The sequence below is a fragment of the Microtus oregoni genome, unplaced genomic scaffold (assembly GCF_018167655.1).
Source record: "Microtus oregoni isolate MIOR12 unplaced genomic scaffold, Mior012 000055F_ref0000237, whole genome shotgun sequence".
Classification (NCBI taxonomy): domain Eukaryota; kingdom Metazoa; phylum Chordata; class Mammalia; order Rodentia; family Cricetidae; genus Microtus; species Microtus oregoni.
The window spans coordinates 13,428,660-13,444,768 of NW_024543831.1; the positions used below are offsets into that span (position 1 = coordinate 13,428,660).

At 54.0% G+C, this 16,109-nt stretch overlaps 1 protein-coding gene across 7 annotated transcripts in view; it reads right to left on the minus strand.

Annotated features, from left to right (window-relative positions):
• Window positions 1-6,720: 6,720 nt before the first annotated feature.
• Lingo1 (leucine rich repeat and Ig domain containing 1) overlaps window positions 6,721-16,109 on the minus strand; it is a 180,943-nt gene continuing 171,554 nt past the window's right edge. For all 7 annotated transcript variants that reach the window (XM_041638570.1, XM_041638569.1, XM_041638567.1 and 4 more), the window contains one exon: window positions 6,721-8,969. In XM_041638570.1, the coding sequence (XP_041494504.1) occupies window positions 7,113-8,957 (1,845 nt within the window). In that variant the 5' untranslated portion in view covers window positions 8,958-8,969 and the 3' untranslated portion in view covers window positions 6,721-7,112. The remainder of the gene's footprint in view (window positions 8,970-16,109) is intronic.

A 16,109-nucleotide genomic window follows, 5' to 3' on the forward strand; every position in this document is an offset into this window, starting at 1 on the left:
AGTGCCCAGAAGACCCTAGCTACTTCTCACAAGTGAGCTCATCTGGTCCCTACCTCAGCTGTACCGGGAAGGGGAGGCCGAAGGGTAGGAATCATTCCAGGTGGTAGGTGATTAGTAGGTCTTGGAGGAGGACAATGCCAGAATGGGTTTGTGGTCGATTTCTGGGGACTTTGCACTGAGCAGCAATGAGGCCATAAGGGCCACCAGGGCTGGGGCAGGTGGAGGGGCTACAGGCCCCCTGTTGCTCCAGGTGGCTGTCAAGGTAGCATGTCATCCTGCAGATGAGGATTTATGGGCCAGGCGTAGTGAGTCTATTGGCAAGGTTGTGATTGTTGCTTCTGCCGTCCTGGGCAGGTCAGGCTTGAGTGTGAGGGGATCTCGCTGAAGTCAGGGAGGAAGCTGGAGAGAGGTAGAAGGCCCAGATGGTGTTGGCATCTCTCAGGCTCTTGGGAAAGATAGGTTCAGAGATGTTTAGGAACTTGTAAAAGGTCACCCCATCATAAAGCATGTCCACTTCTAGTGCTGGGCCACGGACAGTGCACAGAAGAGACGCCTGGCCTGCTCTGCCCTCCAGCACTGGGTGCTGCTGTGGATGCAGCTCCGTTTCCACCCGGCTTTATTCCTTGTGTCCTTGGAGTGTCCCTTATGAGGCTGCGGAGCTGGCAGGTAATGGAGGCCAAGCTTTACTGTGCCCATGTCTCTCTTTACGACACCATATTTTTTTTAACGAGCTATGTAAATGTCTGCCAGTCGGTACAAAGTCAGGGCCTCCAGATGTCCCCTCCCCCCACCTGCCTGACCTTGTGTGTCTTGTGGGGAAGTTTTCTGAGGGCTGTGGAGTTGGCCTCCTGTGGCCACTTGCTGGTTCAACTTGAACCAGTGCAGGGGCTACTGCTGAATGACACCTTGTGACCTTGACATTTTGTGACCTTGGCCCTGTCACTTCCCTCCCTGCACCTCATCCACACAGTGGGAAGGCTGAGTGGTTCATGCCTCATGCTGCATCCCTAGGCCATGTCTGGGCCCCTCTGAGACTTTGGTTTCTCATTGTCAAAACAGGCCGACAACCACATCAGGGCTGATGAACCCTGGGCCTGTGTGGACAAGAGAAGATCACAGAGAGGACCCCCTCTCAACTCCTGCCTGACCTTCCCTTCCTTTGTCTTCTTCCTATTGTTCTCTGGAATATTCTGCAATACCGTTCCCAGCAGGTGTCCCTACAGTACAGAGGGGCTGGGGAACAAGGACAGAGCTGATGGAGAGAACCAGGCTTTGGTCCCTGCTGGTGTCCCTGATGGGTGCGGAGGCTGGACTCCTATGGGGGAAGAGAGAGTCTGAGATTGTGCAGAGGCAGCCCCAGTCTCTGTGTCTGCAGAGGTCTCCCCAACCTTCCCTGGCATAGTAACAGCCAGGGTTAGGGATACAGCTATGTCATAACAAGAGGCCATAAATCCCTTTGTAGGCTGAGCAGGCAAACTCCCGGGGAGAGCTCTGGCCACCTAGGACTGCCTTGCATGGTCACTGTGTCCCCAGCTCCTAGCAGATGCTAAGGCCAGATTGCCAGGCCTTTGGAACAGCTGCTAAACCTATGTCCTGTATTCTGATCAAAGTTCTATATGCTGCAGAGGTGCCAGTGGCCTCGAAGAATCAACTGGTACAGATATTGACCATGAGTGTTCACACCATAGCATGTTTGCCACCAACACCTCATTCATCCATGGAAGAGAGATGGAGGTGGTGTAGCTGTGCCCGCTTCATGGATGAGAGCATGAACTGGGAGTGGTTCAAAATGAGTCCTGACTTTCAGACCTACCTTGAGCTGGGCCTAGGCATCCTTTCTACCCCATAGTGCTCCAGGTTCACCTCTGAAAGGGAATATGTTAGAACCTCTTTGGAGCGGGATTAAAGGAGGGGACTTGTAGCCTAGTTCCCACATCACCCTTGTTAAACTGTGGCTGCCAGGATTACTGCCCCTGCCTCTACTGCCGCCTGCCACAGAAAGGACATTGTACCCGCCAGTGAGTCTCAGCTCTCTATGGTCCCTGCAGTCATCACTCTTGGAGACCCCCACTCCTGAGCAACCTCTAGAGGCCTGTATCCACAGATGCATCCTCCAAGGACAAAGGGACTAGAGATGCTCCTGTCGAGGGCAACTTCCAAGCTGTCTGCAGCACCCTTCAGGACTTGCTTGTCGTCTAGTATGAGTATGCAGCTCCTCCTGTCATACTAGACCCTCTCCCCTTGAAGCCGAGGAGCCTGTGACACACCTAGGCAAAAGAAGAGTCCAGATGTCCATGTGGAACATTCTGGCCCAGGCTTCAAGATACTTGGTGACTTTTGCTACACTGTGGTAGAGCCGGGCCTCCAAGAAGATGTTCTGCTAGTCTCGGGTGGACCGTGTGGAAACAGATGCCAGTTGTCCCCAGTCTTTCCAACTTCCCTTGATAAGGTGATTGACATGGTCAGAAGCCACCTTGGGTCTTTTAGCTCCAGTCAAGTATCCCTGGTAGATGTCCCTCAGGGCAGAGATAGGCTGCTGTCCTCCCCAAACTCTGCCCTAGTTCCAGAAGGGGGATACCAATACATGCTTGTAGCTTCAAACCACTAAGTTTTGGGGGTAGCAGTGTAGAAACAGGAAATTCTACCCCAACCCCTTAGCCCTTCTGTGACTTCTTTACCCAAATTTGGCCTCTGCACCTCCTTAGCCACAGCTGATTGGATAAGAGACAAGCACCTTACTCTGAGGCAGCCAAGGTATTGGCTGGTAGGTGACCAATCGGATTAATTTCCTTAGGGACTATGAATGGAGAGATAAGAGCTGCCAGTAAGTCATACTAGGAAAGAGGCTGGAGCTGGGGGTTTCCTAAGAGCAGATGGAGTCGGGAAGTGACTTTCCATCTTGTATGGGCTGTTATCACAGGAGGGTGCTTACTCCCTTGTGTGTCTGTGCTGTCCTTGGTTTTGTGGGTTTTTTTTCTCCCCTCACTCCAAGCTGGCCTTGAACTCTAGACCCCCCCCAGCCTATACTCCTGGGATTACAGGTGTATAGCACCACGGTTTCACCAGGGATTGAACCCGCGGCCTTGTGCATGTTATATAAGCACTCTACCACCTGAGATACATCCCGGCCTCTATCCTCCTCTTGTGGCACAGGAACCCCGGCATCAGGCCTGAAAAGTCTCAAAGCCTCTTGGCCAGCTAGTAACAGAAGTTCCCCCAGGGACTCTGACGTCAGTTGTCTGTAGCCCCTTGTCATAGGTACTTACACGTGTGACCCTGTCCTTTAGGGCCTTTATGGCTGTTCTGTCCTAAGCAGGGAGACTGGTGGCCGTGTCTGTTCCTACTCCCCTCATAGTTTGGCCTCCAAGAGCCACGTGGAGGGGATGACCAGGCTTGACTTCTAACTGACCCCACCACGTCCTATAAAGTCCCTGATATTCCAGCTCCTGGGTTCAGCCACCATTCCCCTGCTTGCCCATCAGGCTAATGACGGCAATCATCAGTGTTTCCCAAATTATATATGATCTTTAATATTCTCAGGTACCCTAAAAATAGGATTCTCAACCCGGTTTTATACAGGGGTCTCAGTGGTGATGTCTGACTTTAAAGCCTGTGATCCACCTGCCTCTGCTGTGTGACTCTGGTGGGTTACTCTCCCTCTCTGAGCCTCAACTGACATATCAGGGGAAAATAGAAGGTGCTTGCTGCTCCATCTAGGGCTTACCTCCTCCGTATCAGCTTGGCCCAGTTTATTTGCTTTGTGAGGCTGGTCCCACCATCTTTGTCTCTGTCATGCCCTGCTCCTGGGACTGGTTTTGGTTCTGTCCCCTGGAAAATGGGTGGACACTCAGGATTCCAGATATTGTTCTCTATACCCCAGGAGCTTCCTACCACTTCTTCCCTTAGTCCCAGGTGAGAAGGTTAGCTGGGTGCAGCCCCCTGCTGCATCTGGGATTGCAAGACACCCCTGCAGGGTCACAGGTGCAGTTCAGGACCCCAGAATTATGATAGGGTGTAGGGGGCCAGAAAGTCTTTGGTTCTGTCTGCCTGTGGGTTCAGGTTCCAGGCCAGTCCCTGTGCATCCTTGGTGGGGGTCTTCACTGTTCCTGTTCCCTTCCAGAGACTGCTGGGCACGGAGAAGTAGACTCTCCAGTCAGGCATCCCAGGATGCCCCCTTGAGCCGTAGCAAGGCATAGGCAGTGATGTAGAAGAGTGCCCTCTTCCACAGATGACACTTTTCACAGTGAAAAGAGGCTGTGCTGAGACCCACCAGCTTTCTAGCTTCCAGACAGCCAGCCCCGTCCTATGACCCTGGGCACTCCTCTCCCAGACTGACTCTTCCCAACCTGATAGCAACCTAAGAATTTCCCCAAGTCCCTGCGTTTCCATGGGAACCGTTTCTGTCCCGGTAGCTAGGAGTAAATTAGCGCCTTGGCCCTGTTTAGCAGCACCTGCGGCACCCCAGAGATCATGTGACAATTCCATATGAGCCTCTTGGAGAGGACAGAGGGTGTACTAGCTCAGCCTCCAGACTGGGCAGCAGAGAGCCTGGGCGCTGATCCCTCTCTGGAGATGACAGGCCTGCCAGGGTCTTGAAGCATCCTGCAACATGACTAGCCTCTTGGATGCAGACCATTTCCTTGCTAAGGACCCTGCATACCCGAGCCTCTTTGGTTTCCCACTGAGTTCTCTTGTTCCTGCATGGCTGAGAAGCCCTGTGCCAGGCTGAGAAGGCTATGGCTCTGAGAGTCTGGAAGCAGACCCCGGTACTGTCACTCGGAGGCTGACTGGCTTCAGCTAAGTAACTGGCATCCTGGTCTTCATCCTCTGTATGTGCACAAGAAGGATTCAATCCTCCTCACCAGCAAAAGCAGTGAGATCAAGGCTAGACATGGCACACACGTTTAACCCAGCACTCAGGAGGCAGAGGCAGGTGAGGAATTGGGGCTTGGAGGATAATCCTGACAATTAGAACGTGAACACAGACCTGACCTTGGACCTCGGAATCTTATAACTACCCATCTGCTTCCTCTAGGGATCTCCACCGAGTCCTAAAGGAGGTCACCAGAGGGCTCAAGCCTTGTCCAGAACCAAGTCCTGGGCAGTGGTTGGGAGAGCAGGCTGGGGCAAGGCTGGCTGTAGCCTTAGGTATCAGCTGAGCTGGGAGCAGAGCCATGGCAGTGATGCCTGAGAAATGAAGGAAGGACAGACGGACGGATGGACAGACTGACTGGGGGCTCATTTCAGGCTCTCTCACCAGACACGCTGCTCACTCCCAGGTCTTAGCTTGGAGGTGGGAGCCCATTTGGATGAGCTGCATTCTGGCAGTTTCTTGATGCTAAGGACTGAACTCCCTATTGCTCTCTGTGCCCCTTGGTCTCTGCGCTGCTATAGCTAAGGCCAGAGGATGGAGGGGAGACAGGAAACCCTGGACCCACATAGGGCTGAGCAGAAGCTGTCCGTAGGAGAAAGCACCAACTTGGAGTAGAGAGGCCAGGTGTCCTCCCTGCCCAAACACGAGACGTAGTGAGTGCTGGGTCTGCGGACCGAGCTGCAGGTAGCTTTGCAGAAGGGCCCATGGATTCTTTTAAGGAAAGTGACAACCACTGTTGCCTAGGGCAACCCTCTCCAGGCTGATTTGGTTTGAACAGTATGGTCCAGGTTTTGTCTGGCTCTCCTGGTTCTCGCCAGCTCATGGGCAGTTGGGTCCAAGACCCAAATTCAAGCGCTCCCTGTCAAGCCCAGGATAGGCCCAGGGGATGCCTAGTGGGAGGACGGACAGCGCTGGGTGACAGGCTGTCTCCAGACTGCCGCAGAATGGCCGTCTACCCTGAGGACTCTGCACAGGAAGCAGCAGATAGTCATCAAATAGTAGTGGATATAAGACTTAGAGCTGGCCCTCTCAATATCGATACCCGTCCAGGCCAAAGCTGGCTTCTGTCTGGGGGCCTCCTGGGCAGAGGTAGAAGAACCTACCAGCCCAGCCAGTGTCCTACAAGGAGCTGCCCCCCTCCCCCAGCCCTGACCCCATGGGGATCCCATCCCACGGGGAGAGAATAATGACCATAATGAGAGCAGTCACCCACACACATGTGCACAGCGCTTTACAGGTTACAAAGTGGTTCACATACATCATCTCATCAGTTCCTCACAACAGCCCTGTGAGGTAGGCAGGGCAGGGATAATGTTCCCATTTGTACAGATGTGGAGACTGAGGCCCAGAGAGGGCCAGTGACCTGCTTGAGTCACACAACAGTGAGCAGCAGAGCTGGGACCAGAGGAGAGGACTCGGGCCTGCCTCTGGCTCCTGACTCTTTCCACTGACCATGCTGTTCCCACAGGAGGACCCCAGCCCGTCCCAGTTTCAGCCACACCCGAGCCTGGCCCCCCCCCACCTCCCCTTGGCAGTGCAGCCTGGCAGCCAGCAGACAAGCCCCACCCACACTGGGCAGTCCTGTCCCCTCCCCTACTTCCTGTGAAAAACCAGCTGGAGCTGGGTCCTGTAGCTGAGCTGCCACCCATGGCTCCAAATGGCACCTAGCAGAGTGGGCCAGAGGGTGGGGCTGGAATCTCCTTCCCTGTTTTCCTGAGTGATCCCTCCCCACGGGGGAAGAGAAGAGAAAGGAGGAAGAGGAGGAGGAAGAGAAAACAAGAAACTGAGTTGGAAGAAGGCCCTGGGGGCCATCAGGACGTCAAAAGTTTGCATTCCGACTAGCTATAGGAAATAGTTTTTTCTTTTTATTATTTCAAGTTTTCATAAAAATCCATAATTATTGAAACCCAAGTTACAGAGGAAGTTTGTAACTTTTTTTTTTTTTTAAATTGTATTGACTCTGCCGCGTGTCGGTTCATCGGCTTTGGATTCGTCTGTCAACTCTGGCCCCTGTGTAGGTGGGGTCCTCAGGCCTGGCCTTCTGAAGTCCTGGTAGAAGGAGGGCAGGTGGTGAGGGCTGGCGAGGCAGCAGGGGCACGTGGGAGGGGAGGGAGAGGGGGGAGGAGGGCAGGAAGGAGGTGGGAAGGCCTGGGAGTGAGTGGGCAGCAGCCCTGCTCCTTCCTTGCCCAGTGTTCCCCCGGGGGGGGGGGGGTCCCTGTGCCCCAATCCCACCCCGTCATTATATCATCTTCATGTTGAACTTGCGGGGTGCATCGGCCGAGCTGATGCCTGCGTCCGATTTCCGGGGCACATACTCAATTTCGATGTTGTGCTTTGTGTTGCCTTTGCCCCGGCTCCAGAGAAACAGCAGCACCAGGCAGAAGAGGACAACGCCCAGGAAGGAGATGAAGCCCATGGTGGTGGCAATGATGAGCGTCTTGATGTCGAAGGGGAAAGGCACGGTGGCGCGGGTGCTGTTGGCCTCTCCCTCGCCTGGCTGGTTGGAGATGAAGGCGAACGTCTTGTTGGGTTGATGGGGCCAGTCGGGCGAGTAGCTGCGCACATGCAGGTGGGCGGGCATGGAGTCGTTGCCGCCAGCATTCGCTGCGATGCACAGGTACGTGCCGTTGTCCTGTACCTGGGCGTAGCGCACCTCCAGCGTGCCATCAGGGAAGACTGTGAGTCGTCCATTGCTCTTAGCTGAGACCAAGTGCTTGCGGGGTGAGAGCCAAAGGATGGCTGGTGGAGGGTCGCCATCTGCTCGGCACACAAACTGCACCGTGTGGCCCTCATCTACAAACACCTGCTGCGCCTTGCGGTCCCGGATGTGAGCCCGGCGGCAGGTGAAGTAGTTGGGTAGGAGAACGTCTGGAAAGTCCTTGAACTCCTTGCCCTGGACAAACTCGGGTGTGGCGCAGGTGGGTTGCTGCCTGTTGAAGTTGAGCCGCCAGCGGCGCCGGAAGACCCATAGCAGCCGGCAGTCACAGGCCAGGGGGTTGGAGTCCAGGATGAGCGTCTCCAGGTTGCCCACCGAGTGGAAGGCAGACTCCTCCAGGGTGGTCAGCTGGTTGCCAGAGACATTGAGCACACGTAGGTAGTTGAGCCCACGAAAGGCATAGGGCTCCACCACAGCCAGCTGCCCACCCACCAGCTGGATCTCCTGCAACCGCAGCAGCTCATGCAGCATGGAGCCCTCGATAGTACCAATGGGGTTGTAGGAAAGATTGAGGAAGCGGAGATAGACCAGATGGCGAACGGCCAGATAGGGCACGGCGGTCAGGTTGCAGTGCGTGATGGACAGGGATGTCAGGTTGAGGCCGTAGAGGCAGTTGGGGGTCATGGTGTCCAGGTAGGGCCAGTGGGAGATCTCCAAGACCTTGAGTCGATACAGCCTTTTGAAGGAGTAGTCCCTGATGGCGTTGATGTTGAGATGTCGTAGCCGCAGGACGATGAGGCCATGCAGGTGGGAAAGCGCCTCGGTGGGGATGGAGGTCAGATTGCATTTCTCCAGAGTCAGCTGCTCCAGGCTGTTGAGGCCACTGAAAGCTCGATGGGAGATGTAGACGAGGTCATTGTCACCGACCTCCAGCGACTTGAGGTTGTATAGGTCTTGGAACATGTAGTCCAGCAGGATGACAATCTTGTTTTCACTGATGTCCAGCTTGGTCAGGTTGCTGAGGCCGGTGAAGACACCCAACGGGATGAGCTTCAGGCGGTTGCTACGCAGCCCCAGCGTCCGAAGGTTGAAGAGGTTGTTGAAGGCGCCGGGTTCCACGGCGCTCACGATGTTCTCATTGAGTTCCAGTTCCTCCAGGTGTGGGAAGCTGGCAAACTCGTCCTGGTTGAGCGTCTTGATGCGGTTTTTGCCCAGGTCCAGCAGACGAGTCTCGGTGGGGATGCCCTCGGGCACTGCCACAAAGCGCTTTCGGTGGCAGAGCACTGCTCGGTCCTGTGCTGAGCACTCGCAGCGGGGCGGGCAGCCCGTGGCAGAACCTGACAGCACAGAGCCCAGTACCAGCAGGAGGATGGGCTGCCAGCAGGCCAGGAGGGGGCTGGGCATGCTTCTCATGCCCCCCGCCAGCATCCTCTCGCTCACCTGCAGCAGGAAGCAAGCAGAGGACAGAGGCGGCAGTGAGCAGGCAGTACTTGGCTGGACCCCACCTCATCCCCATCCCAAGTGGGAAGGTTGCACATGAGGGGCAATGCCATCTTCTTTAGGGATCGCAGACAGTTTACTCTCGGCATGTCCTGAGTCTCGGCTCACCCTGGGCCTTATCAGTGATAGTCAGTCTTGGTGAGCCACCCAGACTCACGGAGGCTCAAAGGACTCAAGTTCCTGGGAATAGCCCTGAAGGGGATGGGAGAGCACAAATGGAGTCAGCCCACAGGCCAAGAGCTCCTGAGGATGCTGGGCACCATGTAGATACCATGATACATTCCACCCAACTCTGCCACTGAGTCCCAGGTGGTCTACAAACCCTGGGTACCTGTAAAAGGTACCAAACATGTTCCAGGATGGGGTGCCATCCAGAAGCCAGGACCCAGCCAGGAAGCCTCTGCACCTGAAGATCTCACCTGGGTCCTGTAAGCCCTGGACCACCTCTTCTACAAGGGTAGATCCTTGATCGGATCAGCTAACTCAACCCAGGGCAGGAGTGTTTCCTGCATCCTGACCTTAACCCTGCCATTCTTTCTAGACTGCCCCTTCAGAAGTCCTACCCCACCACCAGGCTCCTCCAGTTACTGGTCTGACCACTAAGACCAGGATAGGCAGTCTTACGCCTGCACTGTAGTACTGTGCATACAAGGCTGGTTAAAGCTAGATCCTAAGACATGCTGAATGGGCTGGGAGGCTGCAGATGGAGTGAGCCCTGCATACCTCTCCCGATCCTGGTACTGCCTGCCTTGCCTTCTACTCACTCTGTAGGAACTGGCCTGGAGATGGGATAGGGAGGAGCCAAGAGGGCTTCAAGGATGTACCAAAGCAGCAGCCCACTGCATCCTTCTGCTGCCAGTGGGATGAAAATGCTATAGTGCTCATCACCTGGCCTCTGGCGCAGCTGGGCTGAACTGCTGCAATTCAGCCCTATACCCATGGCCCTGTGGCGCCTACTGCAAGATGGGGAGGCCAGGCTTGGGAGTCCCATCTGTGCCCACTTTGGGCTCTCCCCTACCCCATTGACACAGCCTCTGCCTTCAAGCCACAATTTATCATCATTGTCATCCATTAAGGCAACTGAGGCTCTGAGAGACTGTGACTAGCACTCAACCAGTAGCAGGGACCAATCTGGACCAGAAGCTCTGGCTCCACACGCTTTCAAATGCTCTGCTGGTCTTCAGGAACTGACAGGTATTTCCTGGCTGTTGATCGACTAAGTGACTGATTAACCAGCGAGAACTCATGGTGTCACTGACATGTTATGGAATCTGCACAGTTTTGTTATCCCCAAGGGTTTTGTCACCCTCCCCCTTCCTCCCCCCTCATTCTCTCTCCAGATTCTTCTGTGTCCGAGCATCTCCCTGCCCTGCCCCCACAGGACCATTTTCCACAGTCACATACGCTCCAGTGACCCACCAGGAAAGCAAACATCCTGACGGGCGATCAATAAGTAATTGGGCCAGAAGCTGGGGCTGGTGTGGGTGTGAGGCTAGGGACTTCAGGAAGCGAGTAGGACTTTTAGCACCCGTCTCGGGCCTGGGCTAGCCTGGGAGCTGCTAGAGGAGGCTGAAGAGAGAAGGGAGGCATAAACACCCCAGATGTTGACAAGCCCTCTTGCACGTGTGCACAGCACCTGTGTGTACAGCATCCACCCACCTCCTCGCCCCACAGCCACACAGCTGTATCTACTTTGCCCTGCACACCCTGCCTCTAAGCAGTCTCCTTTTGGAGAACTGTCCCAGCTGCCTTGCCAACCTTGTACCCCAAAGACCACCTTCCCCCATGAAGTCCTCCCTGAGGCATCACTTGCCTACAATGTGGACACACTTGATTCTTCCTTGCACCGACATGTGACTGCTGTGTGGCGCACCTCATTCTAATGGCCGTTGGGCCAACCGAGTGAAAAGTTAAGGCACAAGAGGATGACAAGAAGAGAGGAATGGGAGTCAGCTGGGGACAGTGCCATAAATGTCCTGCATTAAGAACAGAGGAAAGCAGGGCGGTGGTGGTGCACGCCTTTAATCCCAGCACTCGGGAGGCAGAGGCAGGCGGATCTCTGTGAGTTCGAGACCAGCCTGGTCTACAAGAGCTAGTTCCAGGACAGGCTCCAAAACCACAGAGAAACCCTGTCTCGAAAAACAAACAAACAAACAAACAAACAAAAAAACAAAAAAAAACCCAAAAAACAAAAAAGAACAGAGGAGAGCATCCAGCAGCTGAGCAAAGAGAAACATGCTCTCCGGCCACCATGTGATGTATAGGCAACTCTGGGTCACACTGCCACTGTCCCAGCTCCATCTATCTCACCTGCTATAGGGAAGGGCTCAAGAACACTCGCGGGTGAACATTCTGTGGGAGGCAACATGTGGTCAAGATGGAGTTGTTATAGGTAGTGGAGGACCCTCTGCCGGGGCTGACCTTGGTGCAGGCCCACTGAACAATGAAACCTGGGGTCTGTGAAAATGTTGGTGGGAAAGTTAGGCAGCCTTGCCCTATAGAGCTACCGCCCCAAGCCAGGCAGTTGAGCAGCCTTGCCCTATAGAGCTCCCACCCCAAGCCAGGCAGTTGGGTAGCCTTGCCCTATAGAGCTACTGCCCCAAGCCAGGCAGCTAGGCAGCCTTGCCCTATAGAGCTACCACCCCAAGCCAGGCAGTTGGGCAGGCTTGCCCTAAAGAGCTACCACCCCAAGCCAGGCAGTTGGGCAGGCTTGCCCTATAGAGCTACCGCCCAAGCCAGGCAGTTGGGCAGCCTTGCCCTAAAGAGTTACCGCCCCAAGCCAGGCAGTTTGCCACAGAGCAGTGACCATGTACCATGAGGTCAGGAGAACTCCCATGTACACATCCTCTGAATTGTCTTGTTCTACTACTGTGTGAGCACGTGTGTGTGTGTGCATGTTCATATATGTGCACAAACAAGTGGAGGCCAGAGGTCAACATCAGATGCCTTCCTCTGTCACTTTTCACCATAGTTTATGACACAACACCTCTCACTGAGTGGGGAGCTCACTAGTTTAGCTAGACTGGCTGACCGACAACCTCTAGGGATCCCTGCCTCTACTTCCCCAGCACTGGGATTATGGGTGAACATCGCTGTACTTGACATTTTATGTGAGTGCCGGAGATCTAATCTCGGGTCCTTATGTTTGTGCGTCAAGCATTTTACAGTCTGAGCTATCTCCCCAGCCCTTCGTTTTACAGGTGGCTGGCTGTTCTGAAAGGTAGGGAAACTAAAGCCCTGAGAGACTAGGATGCCCTGTCCATACCAGCATAACAGACAGCTCAGCATGTTGGGCAGAGGCTCCTAGGCTCACACCCCCACGGGGTCCTTGGCAGTATAACATATTGGGTGGGGGGCCGTGTCTTGAGAGGGTCAACCAGGCTGCTCACCACCAGGCTCTGGCAGTCTAAGGCTGCTCCTGTATTTTTCAGGGTGCTTTATGCTTTTTAATCAGAGTTTTAATTCGAATCCTTGCCCACCTCAAGGGCTTCTCATGAGGGCAAGAATTCAAAATTGGAACAATAAATACAAAGAAAATAAAGCTCAAAGACAGGCAGGTGGCAGGCAGAGGACAGTAGTACCCAGGGCATGATGCCCAGACCCTGCGGTGGCCTGAGTCCTCCCCGCAGCAGGGTTGGGGAGGCAGCTGAACCATCAGTGTAGTTCAAGTTGAACTCTGAACTGTCTGCAGTAGGGATGGTTGGGTTGCCAGCACCACCCATACCTGCCCTCATGTCCGGGGACAGGCATGGCCTGGGTCAGTGCTGCCTGACACTGGCCATATGCAGTTCTCTGCAGCAGCCTGATGGCTGCCCTGGGCAGTGCCCCTCACTGAACAGACACTGGGTTTCAGAGTCTCCCAGGGAACTGATGCTTGGAATGCTGGACAGTCAAACATCCTTGGCTGGGGACAAAGGGGGCTGAAGACCTGGGATGAAGTTCATCAGGACTGGGAGGATCCATGTGAGGGTGGCCCTGGGCTGCTCAGCTCTCCTGGGACTCTGGTGGGGAGGGTAAGGTGTGGGATTGCTCATGCATGGGCCGGGGTCATGTTGTCCCATAGGCAGCGTTGCCTGGTGGCACCTGGGTGCAGCTCTGAGCCAGGCCCATAAGTCAGAACACTGGAGAGCCCTGTTGTAGGCTGCATGGGCAGAGCTTTGCACACTGGCTGAGAACCTGGAGACACCGTTCTCAGAAGGCATTTCTCACTTATTTTACAGCTGAGAAACTGAGGTCCACGAAGGGAACGCACTTGTGCCAGCTTAAGGCCACGAAACCAGAGGGTAGCAGGGCTCTGTCCCTCTGGTGGGTCTGCTGGTCTCTGGAGAGCCGGCTGAGTGCGTGTGTCCTGGGGCAGAGGGAAGCTGCTGGCCCTCAGAGAGTCATGCCCAGGGTGGTTAGCCCTGGGATACCTGGCATGTGTTCAGCGACTGCCCACTTGGGTTCCTGTGAACCCATGCTCCTGTCTGGACTCAAATCTCCCCTCATTTGGGGTGAGCCGCAGCACAGGTGGAAGGCTTAGTTATACTGGGCTCTCCGGGTTCCCACGTAGCATTCCTCAGGGACAGCAGTCCCCCGTGTCGTCCCTGCTCCCCCCCAGGGGTGACTCTTTTACAGAGCAGGCTGGGTCTGAGCCCTCTGAACAACAAAGCTTTGAGATTCTTAGGCTGGTAGGTGGCCTGCACACTTCCTCTCTGGGAACAAGGCTGGTGACCAGCGGTCACATTGCCTTGAAGCCTATGTTCCCACAGCTGGGCTGCAGTAGAACAGGCTGGTTAGGGAATCCCCAAAGTGCTCAGGCCCGGCCTCATTGTTCATAAAGGACCGTGTGTGAGAGCAAGAAAGGGGAGGGTGGGGTCAAGAGAGTAGGGGTAGAGGCAGACAGAGAAGCAGGAGGTGGGCGAGAGGCGGGCAAAGGGACAAGGAAGGGGCGAAAGTCAGGGAGAGGCCCAGGCTGGGTGACAGATGCCTTTAATCCCATCACTCCAGAGGCAGGGGCAGGCAGATCTCTGTGGGTCCCAGGCCAGCCTGGGTGACATACGGTGAAAACCTTCAAAGACCATCAGAAATAGACGGGGCCACAGCCTGCGTACTAATCCAGCCCCGTCTGGCTCCTACCTCACATTGTGTGGCATTCAGTTGTAAGACTGGGGCCTCTTAAGCTACCTCGTTCTCACCATCCATCCTTACAGTGGGTTTGATCAGTTAACCATCTTCAGGTGTGCAGACAGAGACTAACGTAAGTGAGGGGACTCAGGTCACCAAAGAACAGATGCCAGGCAAAGTGTGGGCTTCTCCACTGAAGCCCTGCTCTAGCAGCTGCCTTGCTGGGGCCTCAGTGTTGCTGGGTCCATGTTGTAGCATGAAAGCGCCAGTTACATGTACCTGTTCATGGGCAGCTAGGACCAAGTGGCCCTTCTGGAGACAATGCACAATTACCTGCTTGCTCCTCCCCACACCGGTGCCAGAGATCTGCCCAGCCTTCACACCTTGATGCTGTGTGGGTGTGGGCACTCCTCCCCCTTGTGGGGTTCTCTGGACCATGGCTGCTAGTGCTCCCTCCTTCTCACTTTCTCTGTGGCTTCCAAATTAAAATGCTGAACTAGATCTCATTCATCTCTGCACCCCCAGCCTCTCCCACCTCAACTAATCAGACAACAGCCCTGGAAACACTAGACAAAATTCAACCCTGTCCTCCAATGCTTAGTCTAGGCTCGAGAAGGGATTCCGGGAGGAGAGAGGATAGCAAGGCTAGGAAGGAGGAGGTGGCTTATGGCCAGGTCAAGCTGAAAGCATGCAGGACTCCGATTGGCTTTTCTCCTGCCCCAAATCCTGGCCCAGTCCCTGAGCTCCTTCAAGACACTGTTCTGGCTGTCCTGACTCATCCCTGCTGAGCTGTGAAGAGCAGGTAATGGATTAAGAAGGAGCTGCTAATGGGGAATGTAGTATTGGTCTGCAGGGCTAGGCTAAGAGCCCAGGAGCAGGCCACCTGGGCACAGGGGAGGGGACCCTGAGAGGAGGCTCAGCAACCAGACTGAGCTGCAAGATCAGTGCTGTTTTCACTGGCTAGAAGAGTCCAGTGTGTCCCCTCCTGGCTGGCACTGTCTCTAGCTATACACACCCTCCACACACACACCAAGAGGAGAAAAAAAGTCAACCTGGAAGAAATTGAGGTCATGTCTTTTGTCGTGCATAATTATTTTCCTCTTGCTCTTGTTCTGGCAAAGAGTTGCTAGGTTCTCAGGGTGTATGTGTGTTATGTATGGTTGTGTATGTGGTATGTGATGTGTATGTATGTGTATGGTGTGTATATGTGTGTGTTGTATATGTGTATGTGGTTGTGTGTGGTGTGTATGTTATGTATGGTTGTGTATATGGTGTGTGATGTGTATGTATGTGTATGGTGTATATATGTGTGTGTTGTATATGTGTGTGTGGTTGTGTGTGGTGTGTATGTTATGTATGGTTGTGTATGTGGTATATGATGTGTATGGTGTGTATATGTGTATGTGTTATATATGTGTGTGTGGTTGTGTGTGGTGTGTATGTTATGTATGGTTGTGTATGTGGTGTGTGATGTGTATGTATGTGTATGGTGTGTATATGTGTGTGTTGTATATGTGTATGTGGTTGTGTGTGGTGTGTATGTTATGTATGGTTGTGTATATGGTGTGTGATGTGTATGTATGTGTATGGTGTGTATATGTGTGTATTGTATATGTGTGTGTGGTTGTGTGTGGTGTGTATGTTATGTATGGTTGTGTATGTGGTGTATGATGTGTATGGTGTGTATATGTGTATGTGTTATATATGTGTGTGTGGTTGTGTGTGGTGTGTATGTTATGTATGGTTGTGTATGTGGTGTGTGATGTGTATGTATGTGTATGGTGTGTATGTGTGTGTGGTTGTGTGTGGTGTGTGTTATGTATAGTTGTGTATGTGGTGTGTGATGTGTATGTATGTGTATGGTGTGTATGTGTGTGTGTGGTTGTGTGTAGTGTGTGTGTGTACATAAACAGGTGGGGGGCAGGGAGGATGCTAGAGAGCATCAAATGTCTGTATGCGCGACAGAGAAAGAAT